We start from the raw sequence: 12,768 nt of genomic DNA on the forward strand, positions 1-12,768 counted from the left end.
GCCATCCGTGTGCTCAGTACGGTGTCTAGCACCATGGCTTTTTTCAAAATTCTACCATAATATTCACATGTACCTCCGCAAACATGTAGCAGGAAGAAACGACGCATGAAGCTGTAGTTCATGGCTGATTCGGCCTCGAATGAATTTCTAGTTGGAGAAGTGAAGGAGTGATCAGCTGAAATTTCAAACAAGCTACATCGACCAAGTAGATGGAATAGCTTACAATATGATTGCCCAATATGCCTAAGAGAGATGCATTTCAAGGGTACAGTTCAAAGGTAAATCAACAATTCTTTTTGATTAGCATTAATGTTTTGTTTTTGCAAAACTAAATCTTTGGTCATAATAGAGAAAAGAGTGATTATAACTCGCTACTGCAAAGCGAAATTTGCTATCAACATCTCTAGAATTCATTGAGTAAATGATCCTTTCTTCCGCTTCAATTTTCTATGGTACTTTCTACATAGTTGGTCTACCGCTACCTCTCTTGACGCCTTTACTGGTACTGTGACTCTTTTTCAATTTCTTTCCCGCATTCCAAGCAGTCACTGCCTGATGTGCTCTTCCTATGGGGTCCTCCTTCTTAACTTGGTAAATTCTGACAATCCAGTTTTCAGAAGTGAAGGCTTCGTCTAGGTGAAATACATAGTCAGTTTATTGGAACGCATAGAGCAAAACATTCACATACCAAGAGTGTCAAGAGTAATAGGGTCGGAAGGAATCACTTGGCCACGAACACGATCCTGAGCAGGGTGTCCTCCATAGAGCTCAGGAAATCGGTAGTAGCTCATCTTATACATCAATGAGTTTTTCATTGTAGGAGTACTGTAAATTTATTAGTAACTGATGACATGCGATAGTGGGGTCATTACTCACGCCCGATCATCAACGGCATACTCTCCTCTTTGGGTAAAGAAGTTCACCTCTTGCACTTCTTCTGGCCATACACCCTGCGCAATTCTGACCATCCATAAAAACTTGTTAATGTCATCTCCGGAGTATCCAAGCAACCCCCCAAAGATGACGAGTACATAATCAACATCGTGTTTCCTCAAAATGGGGTAGGCTGCTTCCTCGCTAGAAGACATAGCTTTGCCAACAGTGGCGATGTGTGTATTGTTCCAAGTGTTGTTGTCAACAAGAGTGGGTCGGTCTGCCATACCCGCAATCTGGTATCCATAGTCCCACCAAGACATGATTACACTGTCATTGGGTGTGTTTTGACGAATCCAATAGTAAGCTTCTCGGAAGTCATCAATGATGTTTTGGCTGCCATCTGCATTGCGTGAGGCAAGCACCACAGAAGGGGAGGAGTAAGCTGTAGAAGTTACGTAGGTACAGTGGTATACGAAGATGAAAAGGAAAAGAGTAAGAATAGAGATTACAGAAAGTCGGGTATCAATTCCAAAGATTCCGGAAGAGGACCTGCCGCTGAGGATACCAGTGAACGCAAATTCGGATTTGATGGTATTGGTTTGAGCAGCGACCAGCTTCTTGGTTTTGCTTTTAGAGACAGGCTGGTTCAATATTTTTGCATCATCATCTTCGTTTTCGGGAATCACAGGATCAATGTATGCTTCTAAAAGCTTTGAAAAAGCAATAGCAGCGGAAACACAGACCACGGGGGTGATGACAAGCATGAGTCGAACCATCACGCCAGCAAAGTAGGCGCTGAGAACAGAGTAGATAATGATAAAGACCTGTTCATCGCGAAGTTCCTTGAAACACCAAAAGACGCCAACAGGGAAGAAGAAAATGAGCATCTCTAGGTCAAAGTAGAATGAGGGCCAAGCGGTCGGCTGGTGCTCAGAGACGGAAGCGATAATGGGCACTGTGACCAGTGAATACAAGCTCAGGTATTTCCGAATGATTACCACTCACTATGAACCTTGGCATATCCTGTGTCCCAAAGAGAATAGAATCGTCCCGCAAAGGGAGCAATCCAACCGGAGAATGTTAAAGCGACAAGCGCTGCAAAGCTGACAATGAAGACTGTGACAACGAAAGCTTTGAGGAGCAGCTGGAATTGTTTACCGGGGACGAGTCGACGAATAGCCTCGACAAAAGCAATCAATTGCAAGAGACCAAATACACCCATGGCGGCCATATGCTCAGACGTACGGATAGGAAGAAACTCGACAAAGGGAACTTGCATGGAGGCAATTGTGCCAATCGCATACCAAGATGAATAAGCAGTGTAAAGCCGGTTATTGTACCTTCCCATTAGAATAAGCACGAAAGCATGGAGAGGAATCACTGAGGAGCAATCAACACCGTGTCAACCTATCAAATGTTGAACGTCTTACTATTAGTGATGAAAACGTAACCGCCCCAAGCGGCCACCATCCAACTATAGAACAAAGCGGTTAACATTCCCCAGAAAGCGCTTCCGGTCTTCAACCCCTTTATCCAGCAGTAGAACGAGCTCATCAAAAGGAAAATAGCAATGGCTTCATTGTCGTATGAACCAGCAACTGATCGCGAGATGTAGCCTGGCACGATACCGATAAAGGCCGCTGCTAATAGTCCGGCAGAAGGAGTAGACATCTCCGTGGTAAATCTATATGCAGAAATATGTCAGACGTCCTTACACGATGGTCAAAAGGGAACAAACAAGTATGTTGCCACAGCCGTTAAGCCAGAGAACCCAGGGGCTAACATGACACAGACATTTCTGATATCAACAGGCATATTGATGGCGCGCAGAGCATGCCAGATAAGACCAGAGGTGACCATCAATCCAGGATACAGAGTGGTCCCTACAGTTCTACCAAGAGGGTACCAAGCAGTAGGATCAAACCAATTCCAAAATTCGTAAAAGCCTTCATTGACAAGCACTTTAGAGGCTCGGCTAAAGCAATAGATCAATAATCAACACAAGCAAAAGACTGCAACTCATCATACAAATTGAACCAAGGGTCGCTAGGAGTCGATCAGCAAAACCGCATCTGTTCCTGATATGAGTCAACTCACAATTCATGGATAACACTCTCGAACCTAATGACCGCAAACAAACGGCTCCCAATTGCAGCACCACATATTAATGCGAGAATGACAAACCTCAGTAGACTCTCTGTATTATTGATGACCGCTGGCGAGAGGCTGCTGGGAATTGGATAAGCCAATTTGCTCCTCGGCGTCATAGTGAGGACAGGTTTGGGAGAGGTAGGTGTGAGAGGTGCGTCGACTTCAGTAGACTTGAAGACAGCATCGCTCGGTACTTGTCGCAAAGGCGTCTCTGCTGGCGTTGGCAGCCTTTGGCTTTTATTGGAAGACTTGTTTGACTTTGGGGCCATGAAGAGCTATTTTCACAGAGCCAATCTGGAAATTGAGTGCTGTGGGCAAAAGGGTTGAAAGCAGCAAGTAAATGAAACGTATTGCTGTTGTTGTATCGACTATGCCCAGCTAACAAAAACGAAAATAGCTTTCCTGTGGTCCAAAAGCAACTTTTCGTATAAATGTAGATGAAAAGAAGATGTAAAAGCAATATCAAAAGTGAATAAAGATTTCATCTCGTCTGTCACTTGATGTCACGTTGCGCTGATTTCAAGAAACAAATGACGTGGAACATATCATTTTTCTGTGGACCAAGTATCAACAAACATTACAAAGGTATTAGAAATTTTCTAGTGCCCATGGTATTAAACCGACCGTTCATTTTGTACAGTCTAGAAATGTTTGACAACATTATCATGTAAAAAAAGCACAGAAAGAAATCAGACAAAAGGTCAAAAAAATGCCTCCATGCCGATTCGAACGACAGACCTCCCCATTTGCAAATGTTACTAGTGGGGTGTTATAGCCAACTAAACTATAGAGGCTTTACCACCTTCAGGCCATGAGTGAGGATTATTCAATGCTACATCTACACAACAGTATACTGTATCATTACAAGCTTACTGCGCTGTTATATAAAGTCTTAATTCTTTATTTGTCACCTGATGGGTATGTGCCAAAGTCGAAGATTATACATATTAAAAAAAAATTGAGATTGGACTGAAGTATTACTCCTAATAATGTCAATACAGCAAAGTTGGAGGTGCAAACTAGGGAAATATCCAAGGGATATACGCTTTGCTGCGCCTGATTCTCAATATATAGATCTGTGGAGCACTTGAACTTGACAGCATTCGTAAAGATAGCCAACAACAATGGCAGATCGTCTGAGAATAGAGCTGTACTGGCCAAGACAAAGCCATCTTAGCTAAACTGACAGATTCCGCACGGGAGAGCCCTTGTGAAGAGTGGCGTACTACTGGCCGTAGCAACAGTCTCATTCACTAGTAAAAACATAGCAGAAGTATTGTTCATGTTTGGTCGAACATTCGTGATGACTGCTTGAGTGCCAGTGGAGGGAGCTGTGTTGCTGTTGCTAGGGCTGATGCTGGGAGCATCTTTGACAATAGAAGTCTGCAGTGAGGATATGCTGGAAGTAGAGTTTATAGGCGAAGCAACGGCAAGACCAGTTTTTCTCAGGTCACATGTTGTCAATACTGTACTTGTACAGATTGTGTGTGGCAGGTCTCCGACGAGTTTAGGGTTAGACGATAGAGAGAGCGATGCAAGCGATCCTGGTATGGAAGACGGAGGTGAAGTGTAATCATTGTTCGTCAAGTATAACGTTTTGAGGGATGTAAGATGACTGAAGGAAGGTACTTGACCAGAAAGGGAATTGTAGGAAAGATCTCTAAAACTTCTTCAGTCAAAACTCCGCGATGGCTAACAGACTACGCACACATAAGTTAATGAAGAGGGTAATTTGTCTATTCTTGTATTTGTTAGTTTTTCCCCAGTGACCACGACCGTAAGAAGTTTGTTGTTGGTAGAGAGATCCGGCATTACATCTCCCAGGTTGGGGTTGTCAACTAACACTAGAGTCACTAAACCTTTCGCTGTACTGAAATCTTTGGAGTCGATGGGGCCAATGAGGGAGGTGTGTTGGAGATCAAGGGTATCGAAGTCTGGCAAGGACAAAAGCGATGAGGGAAACTGGCCTCCTTTACAGCAGCAAATGAGTAAAAGACCCCTGTCGAAACCATCATGAAAGCGCTTACTTGGTACAGAAACATTTCCAGACAGATGGAGTGCCGATAACGCATATATGTTACCCAGAGTTCCTGGCAATTCGCTGGGAATATTCGGATATTTCATCGTCAATTTGTTGATTCTGCCTCTAGCGTCGCACCCAACTCCTGCCCAGCCACAAGGTCCAGCATCTTTGCCCCACTTATCAAGACCTTGGGGTTGCTCGATCTTGTTGAAAATATCCATCATGGAACAGAACTGCAAGGCAGAACCAACCTGTGTTGAATTACCGTTTACCAGTGGTAAGGAAAAGTCATTGGTAGTCGATTTGAGAAGAGGCACGCAATCAGAACAAGGGTATGAACCTGGAGAATTGGATGCAGAAGTTACAAAGAGGTCGAGGCACATCTTCAGCGAATGCGAAGTTGTGGGTTGAGGGTAAGAATTATTGCCAGAGGTGGTGCTAGAGTTGCCTGTGCCTGGTGACGATGTTCTACGAAGTAGGGTTGTGCAAAGACCAATAACGAGAGAAACTGGTATCAAAATTGCCAGAACAAGGCCAATCTAGGATGACTATCAGTGATTTGTGCCACATAAGACTGTGAATAAATTTACTTTCCACACTTTTCTTTTTCTCATTCGCCTTTCGTCTTCGGCCCCTGTAATTCCAATTTCTTTCTCTCTTGAACCGATAGAAGCAAGCCAACCTGATTTGTTTTGAAGAAGGCCAGTTTTTCCAGTTGGAAATTCCTCTTCCATAATCGATTGATCATCCTTCGGAATGATCAGTCGTAACAATGGTTTGGTCATATGCCTAGACTGTCTGTTTCTTTCTGCCATCTCGCTCCTCGGCCTTAAAGATCTACAAGCTGATGCGTCCTCTACAGGATAAAGCTTGCTCTTGCCCGGCATCCACCTTGAAGTTCGTTTCGCCGCTCCATGAATCGCGTTTGTTGCTTTCTGAATAAACGTATATCGTCCTCTATGCCCTTTGTTGGATGTGATCGAGAACTGTGAGACAGTGGAGCTGTGAGCTGGTGAATTATTCATATAAGTAGGAGTGAGGAGAATGTCGTGAAGAACAGATTCCTGATGATGATTAGAACACCACCCTTTGTCGTTCTCTTGATTTTTTGTTGCAGCGTTGTGGCTAAAGTCTTGACGATAGTCAAGAGAACATATGCATTTAGGGATAATTTCTCCTGGTTGAAGGTCAATCTTGCGTTCCTGCCATGACGGATATCGATGTCCCATTTCCGCCTCAGCCACTTCTAAAGGGTCTTTAATTAGCCTATCTTCTTTACGCTTCTTGCTTGCCAATGGTGATAGAGATCGGAAGGTATCAGTCGATGACTTTACGAGAGCGTTTTGTGACACTATTAGGTCGAATGGTTGAGAGGGATACATTCTCTGCGTCCTTCCCAGGTCAAGTGGGGGCGGCTTGCAGGCTCTTCTTTCCTGTCTCTCGTCCAAAGACTCTCGCTGGGAATGATCCCAGTTCAATACGCTTGCATAGTTGCTTTCAAAGTCCGGATGCTCGCTATGAGCAGGAGATGGCATAAAGCTGGATACAACAGTTTCGTGCTGAGGGCCGGGTTGAGTAGGAGGCATCCTAGGTGGCTTAGTGATCAGAGGTGGATGATGGGCAGGTAAGAAGGAAGAGATAGAAAACCTCGACTGGAATGAGATTCTGGACTTTTCGGGTGGCGCCATAATTCAATATAACTTTGCAGCTAACCTCTTCCACGGTATTGCGTTCTTAAGAGAAAAGCTGAGCGGCGGCCTGAAAGTCTTTGCGATTACTGGTTAAATTGCGAACAGGCCTATTATCAACTCGTTTGGATATATGAATTGGAGAATGCTAAGCAGTTTTTCTCCCGTCATGGCTCATCTCGATAGGCATCACTCAACCAATCCCATAAAGAGACCTCAAAACGGCGAGAACCGCTGCTTGCAAGAATCGCTTTTTGTGTTTCATCCCACAATAGCTCGCTTGTTGCCGTTCGTAATCCTCTGTATATCATGTTGCAAATTTCAAACTTGATGACAGTGTCGAGAGAGCAAGGCAATGACCATAAAATGCTTGTAATACCAGAACAATAGAGAGAAAATAAAACAGTAGAACAAAACAAAAAGACAATTGAAATAAATGTTTCAATGGATTCTATTGTACTTGTATTATCACTGGCCAGAATTATTATGTAATCTCTATTCCTAGCCTTGCATTGTGGGTTAGACAAAAAAACATTGTACATTTCTCATACTTCAAGGGCTATACGTGTATACCCGTCATGTGCTAATACACTGATACAAAAGTCATGAATATTTCATTATAGGCATGCAAATAGGTCGCCGAAAGTAGCCAACAAAATATGTCTTGGACAATAACTAGTGATGCTGTTTTTGTTGATGTCGTTTGAGCGCATCCATTCTTTGGAGACAGGTCAGTATTTCGTTCGAAAACATCAGGAGGCGGAGACTTACCTAGTGAAGCTTTCGCTACAAGTATTACATACAACTTTGGGTTTATCCTTGATAGTTTTCCACAGTACTGCCTTGTTCTCTGCCAACTTGCCTTCAACCACCAGTTCCCCTTCTCTCCGTGCGTGACGGGCCATATGGCGTGGTAAGTCGTATTTCCGTGTAAATACGTCGGTACATCGATTATAAGGCTGCGATCACAATTGTAAGCTATGCCATATAGTATAACTGAATGAATTTACAGGCAGTGGGTTGACATAATCACACTGTACACCGCCAGGCGGTACAGGCATTACGACCTTTTTTCCATTTTTGGCAGCACCAGTTGGAGAGTTGCCAACTTTTCGGACCTTCTTGATTGTACCCTGTTTGGTAACGCCTCCTGGTGCAGAGGATAGATGTAAATTTGCCGGGCCATTTCTTCCTGGTCTTCCTGTTCCACGGCCTCTACCACGCCCTCTTAGAGCTCGGCCGCGTCGGCCCCCATACTCGCTATCATGATCGCTAGGCGGTCCTTCTGACGTTGAGCGGGAGGGATTTGAACCCGCCTCCTCCAGAACAGCTTCATTATCCTCTGGCTTCACATCTTGCTTCGTGTTCTCATCCAGCTCATCTATCTGGAGCTCGCTTCTCCGTCTCTTTCTGGGCGGGCCGCCATTTGCGGACAGTTGACCCTTCTCCTCGAGCCATCGTTCGTTGGAAGTAGATGGTGGTGGACCCATCGGAATACCACTTGTACGCCATTTATCCACTGCCTCAGCACCTGCCTTCCGCTTACCTTTATGGTCAAAAGATGCATCGTATGGAGGGTGGTTGGCGTGAGCTGCGCGCCAAAGAAGATCGAGTCCACTTTGAGCAGACTGCGAAGACGTAGAAGGAGAATATTCCTGGCCTTGGCCAACCGTAACATCGTCATCTTCGTCCTCTTCTACGACATCACCCGAAATTGATGCGCGATGAGAAATTTGTGAGCTACGTGGAGGGGTAGCAGATGATGCGCCAACAGGAAGGGAACTCTGATGCTGAAAACCTGATGATGGCTCAGTAGATGAGGATGAACGATGAGAGTTTCTCCTTATGTTTGATGGAGGGGGCATACGCTTGGAAGATTCTGTCCGTTCTCTGTCCTGTTTCGCGGGAAGTGTTGCAGGACTATGGGGATATGTGGGATGTTGGCCTTGAGTAGCAGTGGGCACCCATTCAATACTTGGAATGCACCAATCGGACTCTTCCGAGCTAGTGCTAGCCTCGTCCGTTGCGTATGAGCTTGTGGATGACTGCCTGGTAACAGAGGGGCCCCCCAAATGAGGGACAACAAAATTGGCGTAATTTCGCGGTAGCTGGTAAGAGTTGTTGCTGTCAGCATGAGGAATGCATGAGCTAGGCCCTTGGAATAATGTGGATGTATTGTTCAACTGACGGACAGCTTCATCGGCTTTGGCCAAAGCGGCTGCTTGCCTCGCAGCAAGTTCTGGCTCGGCATTAACACCACCAAAATAATTACCCCCATTACCCACATACGGTGGATAAGGGAGCGGGCTATTTTCAGGTGATTGCTGGAATGTGGGAAAGCCTTCAGAGCCATAACTAGATCCTAAATGCGAGAGAGGGACAGGATGCTGAGACGAAGAGTTGGAATCTGTCGATCCGGAAAGCGAGCGCTTCTCGACGTGGTCATTCTCATCCTTTTGTGCTTCGTGTTCAGTCCCTCCTTTTCCATATACCTCATCTTGCCTTTCCAGAATCCCGCCAAGATTATACATTATTTCTGACTCGATAAGCGGTGATGATCCGTTATAGGATACCGGTGACCGCACATTGAGTCCATCCATTTCGCTCGTCAATTGCAGAGTCTTGCCTGGCTTTGGAGTTCTCACTCCTTGTGAACTTGGCGAGAGAGGAGCACTCTTCAGATCGGGGCTCGTGATACCTTCTGACTCACTTGATCCTTGAGACAATACTCGCTCCAGCGCATACGACTGTAACGATGGTGCTGCCCCTCTTCTATATTCCGATACCTTGCCAGAGGGAGAGCGGAGAGTTTTAGTGGGAGTGGAAGTGGATGGTGATAGTAGCTGCGCAGGGACCATGATGACTGTTCTCTATTCACAAATGTCAGAGGCGATTGCTCATACTGTTTCAAATACGACGCCGACCTCGAGTTGGAATTGGAGTTATGGGCGTATCTCGACGAGAATGGCCAGTAGGTCGCTGGCTAGAGAATGAAAGGACACCAGTTGGAAGACAAAGGTTGTTGTCTGGTTTGGGTTTCAACAAAAAAAATATTATTCAAAAAAGTATAATGATGCCAGAAATAAGATGTAAAAAAGATAATAAATGTGTTTTGAATTGACGGTTTACGGCTTTTCGGAACTGTTGAAATGGGTGGCAAATGGATTGGACTTGATTCATTACATTGACAACAAATTGAATTTCATTACAAAAAACCGTATAATAAACCAACCATTCCAAACATACAACTACAAATCAAATTGACAGACGAATTGGACAGTACATCCATGCCAAATTCGATCCTTTTGACCTCTGGCAAAGCCTTGCTTGCAGCATACTTTTGAGAGGAGTCTGTGACGACTCTCTTCTCCTCCGTATTGTAGTATGTCGCCTGCAAGCTCGCTCCCAACAAACTGTCAAGGACGCTGCCTCCAAGACCGAGCAGCGCGCCCATACCGAGAAGTTCTGCAGCCCAAACCCAGCCACTCGTCCTACATGCCGGGTTTTCTGCGAGCAAGTCGAGTATTTGGACAAGGCCAACCAGCGCTCCACCAAGAATGGACACGGCGATACCAAGGATGGATACGCCGCCGTTGGTACCTGGAGGGACATGTTGCAGTGTAAGAATATGGATTGGAGGAGTGGCAGAAAGAATACCGAGTTCAGAGGCTAATGTATCAGCCAATACTGTAGCGTTGAGACTGTCTTTCAGTCAGCAAAATGACCAACGCTCCCTTGAGATGCGACAGACCCCAGTGACAGATAAATGAGAGGGCGAGCCGCGGGATGTAGAGGCAAGACAACACTGCCCTTATTCAGCTGCGAAGCATGGCCGAATCGACAGCACAAAGCTGCAATCAGCCCAGGAAGGGAGTTGGACAGGACCTATTGTTACACACAGTTGGCTCTTATTTTATAAACGAGGTGTATACTTACCTGTATCCAGTTGCGATTCCCACTTGGTTTATAGGGGTCTGGCCCATCTTCGAGCTTTGCCTTGACATCGGCTTTGATCTATTATTGGGGACTGAGTGAGCTTCGTCTCTTGAAAAGACGGCTAGTACTTACTTTTGTGGCTCTGGACCCCAAGAGATACATTCCAATCATGGTAACGCCAAATAGCTTGACAGGGTTGGCAAGGTGGCCGTAGCCCACTACAAAAGCAGCGATAGCTCCAGAGCGAGATAATGAGCCTTTCCGATAACCATGAATGCCTAAGAAGCTGGCCACCAGAGCTGCCTCTGGGTATATTGTTCCTGTAGATAGCATAATAATGACAAAATATAGATTCAATTCTCGTTATGATAGAAATGTGTTTTGGAATGGCCAGCCTCCACCTTGCAAAGTTGTGACGTATTTTATTTGTTTTCTTGCTTCTACTTTTTTAATCTTTCTCAACAATCATGGCGAATACGTTTACCAAGACATAAAAGTATAATCTGTATCTTGATCTTTCTTTCCGTAACCCCTCCAGTCATCCTACCGCTCTCAATCGTTGGGTACTCGAACCAGTCTATGCGGGTTTGCCTGCCAATTTCTCATTTACGATTGTCTCCTGCCGTTCACAATAGTTTATCTTATCAAACCATTAGGCCCATCAACTCATCAGGAATTATAATGAGCAAAGCCGGAGTAATATCAGAAGGTAATGGAGAGGGCAGACTAGCTGGGTTTTTGTCTAGCCAAAAGAATTCATTCTTGCAAGACTTGAAAGATGGGAAAGGCAAGGGATGGATTGTAGTGATGGGAAACGAAGCAGGAGGTGAGCCAAAGCTAAGCATTCCTTTTGCAAAGCAGCTTATCATGTAGATCTGGACTCTCTTGCATCTTCTATCGCCTTTTCTCAGCTCTCTGCAACGCTCAATGCTTCTCGGGTTGTGCCCCTTGTCCTTACTCCGCCCAAATACATGACGCTCCGTCCTGAAAACCTCCTCGTACTGCAAAAGACATTCATACCTCTTACTTCCCTTTTACATGCTTCTGAGCTACCCATGCTTTCTTCTGATCTTTCAAAACAAGGTGCCAAATTTGCTTTGGTGGATCATAACCGTCTTTTGCCCGAATTTGGCGCAGGCCATGTCGAAGTGGTCATCGATCATCATGAAGATGAAGGTTTGCATACAGATGCTGCCATCCGAAATATCACTGTTCCTGTCGGCAGTTGCGCTTCTTTAGTGACACAGCATTTTAAACCTCAATGGGAGGCTTCTCTACAACATGAAGCTCCCATCCCAGCAGAGCTTGCCACTGTTCTGTTATCCGCCATTCTCGTCGACACTGCAGGGCTGAAACCTCAAGGAAAGGCTACACCTATAGACTATGACTCTGCAGAATTTTTATATCGTATTTCCACTCTTCCTCAACCTCGGAATGATGTATCATTCTTGTCATCCCCTGATGGATTTTCTGTCCCTAGCCCTCTAACTCAGCTTGCATCCATCCTACTTGAAACAAAAAGCAACATCTCTAATCTCTCGACATATGAATTAGCCATGCGAGACTACAAGGAATACATGTGGCCCACACAGGCAGCTGCATTTCCTACCCTCAAGGTAGGCCTTTCCACTGTGCCATTAAGCTTGAAACCTTGGATCGAAAGAACACCGCAAGGATGGAATAGCTTGATGCAAGGCATTGACGAGTATATGACCGAGAGAACACTTGATATTGAGGGAATCCTAACAACATTCAAATCTGAGAAAAAGGGAAAACACAAACGTCAATTGGCAGTGGTAGTCCGTTCTGGGGGAGTGATTAAAGACGATGACGAAGCCGAGAGAGTATTTGATAGACTTGTGCAGGGCCTTGAAGGGTCAGGAGACATTTTATCCCTAAAGAGATGGAAGAAAGAAGGGACAGTGAGAAAGGAGAACACGAAGGGCAAATGGGTTAAAATTTGGGTACAGGGCAATACCAGGTCTACAAGAAAACAGATTGCCCCCCTCATGGTATGCCATTCTGCTCTTTCCAAATAAAGCTAAGCATTCGTTGCAGAAAGAAATTGTTGCTACAATCCAGTAAGAAGATTAC

At 45.1% G+C, this 12,768-nt stretch overlaps 4 protein-coding genes and 1 non-coding gene across 5 annotated transcripts; 1 reads left to right on the forward strand and 4 right to left on the reverse strand.

Annotated features, from left to right (window-relative positions):
• Positions 1-459: 459 nt before the first annotated feature.
• On the reverse strand, positions 460-3,296 carry L203_106128 (uncharacterized protein; the record flags this gene model as incomplete). Its single annotated transcript, XM_066215487.1, has 8 exons — positions 460-632; positions 689-825; positions 877-1,831; positions 1,882-2,256; positions 2,307-2,560; positions 2,615-2,851; positions 2,905-2,922; positions 2,974-3,296. The coding sequence occupies 8 exons, from the start codon at positions 3,294-3,296 to the stop codon at positions 460-462; spliced, it is 2,472 nt and encodes an 823-aa protein (XP_066071584.1).
• A 441-nt stretch (positions 3,297-3,737) lies between these two features.
• Positions 3,738-3,821, reverse strand: L203_106129. The gene has a single exon. It is a non-coding gene; the product is annotated as a tRNA-Thr (tRNA).
• A 379-nt stretch (positions 3,822-4,200) lies between these two features.
• On the reverse strand, positions 4,201-6,738 carry L203_106130 (uncharacterized protein; the record flags this gene model as incomplete). Its single annotated transcript, XM_066215488.1, has 4 exons — positions 4,201-4,687; positions 4,736-4,997; positions 5,055-5,589; positions 5,641-6,738. The coding sequence occupies 4 exons, from the start codon at positions 6,736-6,738 to the stop codon at positions 4,201-4,203; spliced, it is 2,382 nt and encodes a 793-aa protein (XP_066071585.1).
• Positions 6,739-7,413: 675 nt separating this feature from the next.
• Positions 7,414-11,007, reverse strand: L203_106131 (uncharacterized protein; the record flags this gene model as incomplete). Its single annotated transcript, XM_066215489.1, has 9 exons — positions 7,414-7,456; positions 7,510-7,697; positions 7,749-9,447; positions 9,525-9,608; positions 9,663-9,717; positions 9,985-10,439; positions 10,490-10,623; positions 10,675-10,752; positions 10,807-11,007. 9 exons carry the CDS (start codon positions 11,005-11,007, stop codon positions 7,414-7,416), a joined length of 2,937 nt encoding a protein of 978 aa, XP_066071586.1.
• A 348-nt stretch (positions 11,008-11,355) lies between these two features.
• L203_106132 (uncharacterized protein) lies at positions 11,356-12,759 on the forward strand (the record flags this gene model as incomplete). The annotated part of the gene is made up of 3 exons (XM_066215490.1): positions 11,356-11,500; positions 11,548-12,686; positions 12,733-12,759. The coding sequence occupies 3 exons, from the start codon at positions 11,356-11,358 to the stop codon at positions 12,757-12,759; spliced, it is 1,311 nt and encodes a 436-aa protein (XP_066071587.1).
• Positions 12,760-12,768: the final 9 nt, after the last annotated feature.

This window comes from Cryptococcus depauperatus, chromosome 8 (assembly GCF_001720195.1).
Source record: "Cryptococcus depauperatus CBS 7841 chromosome 8, complete sequence".
NCBI lineage: Eukaryota > Fungi > Basidiomycota > Tremellomycetes > Tremellales > Cryptococcaceae > Cryptococcus > Cryptococcus depauperatus.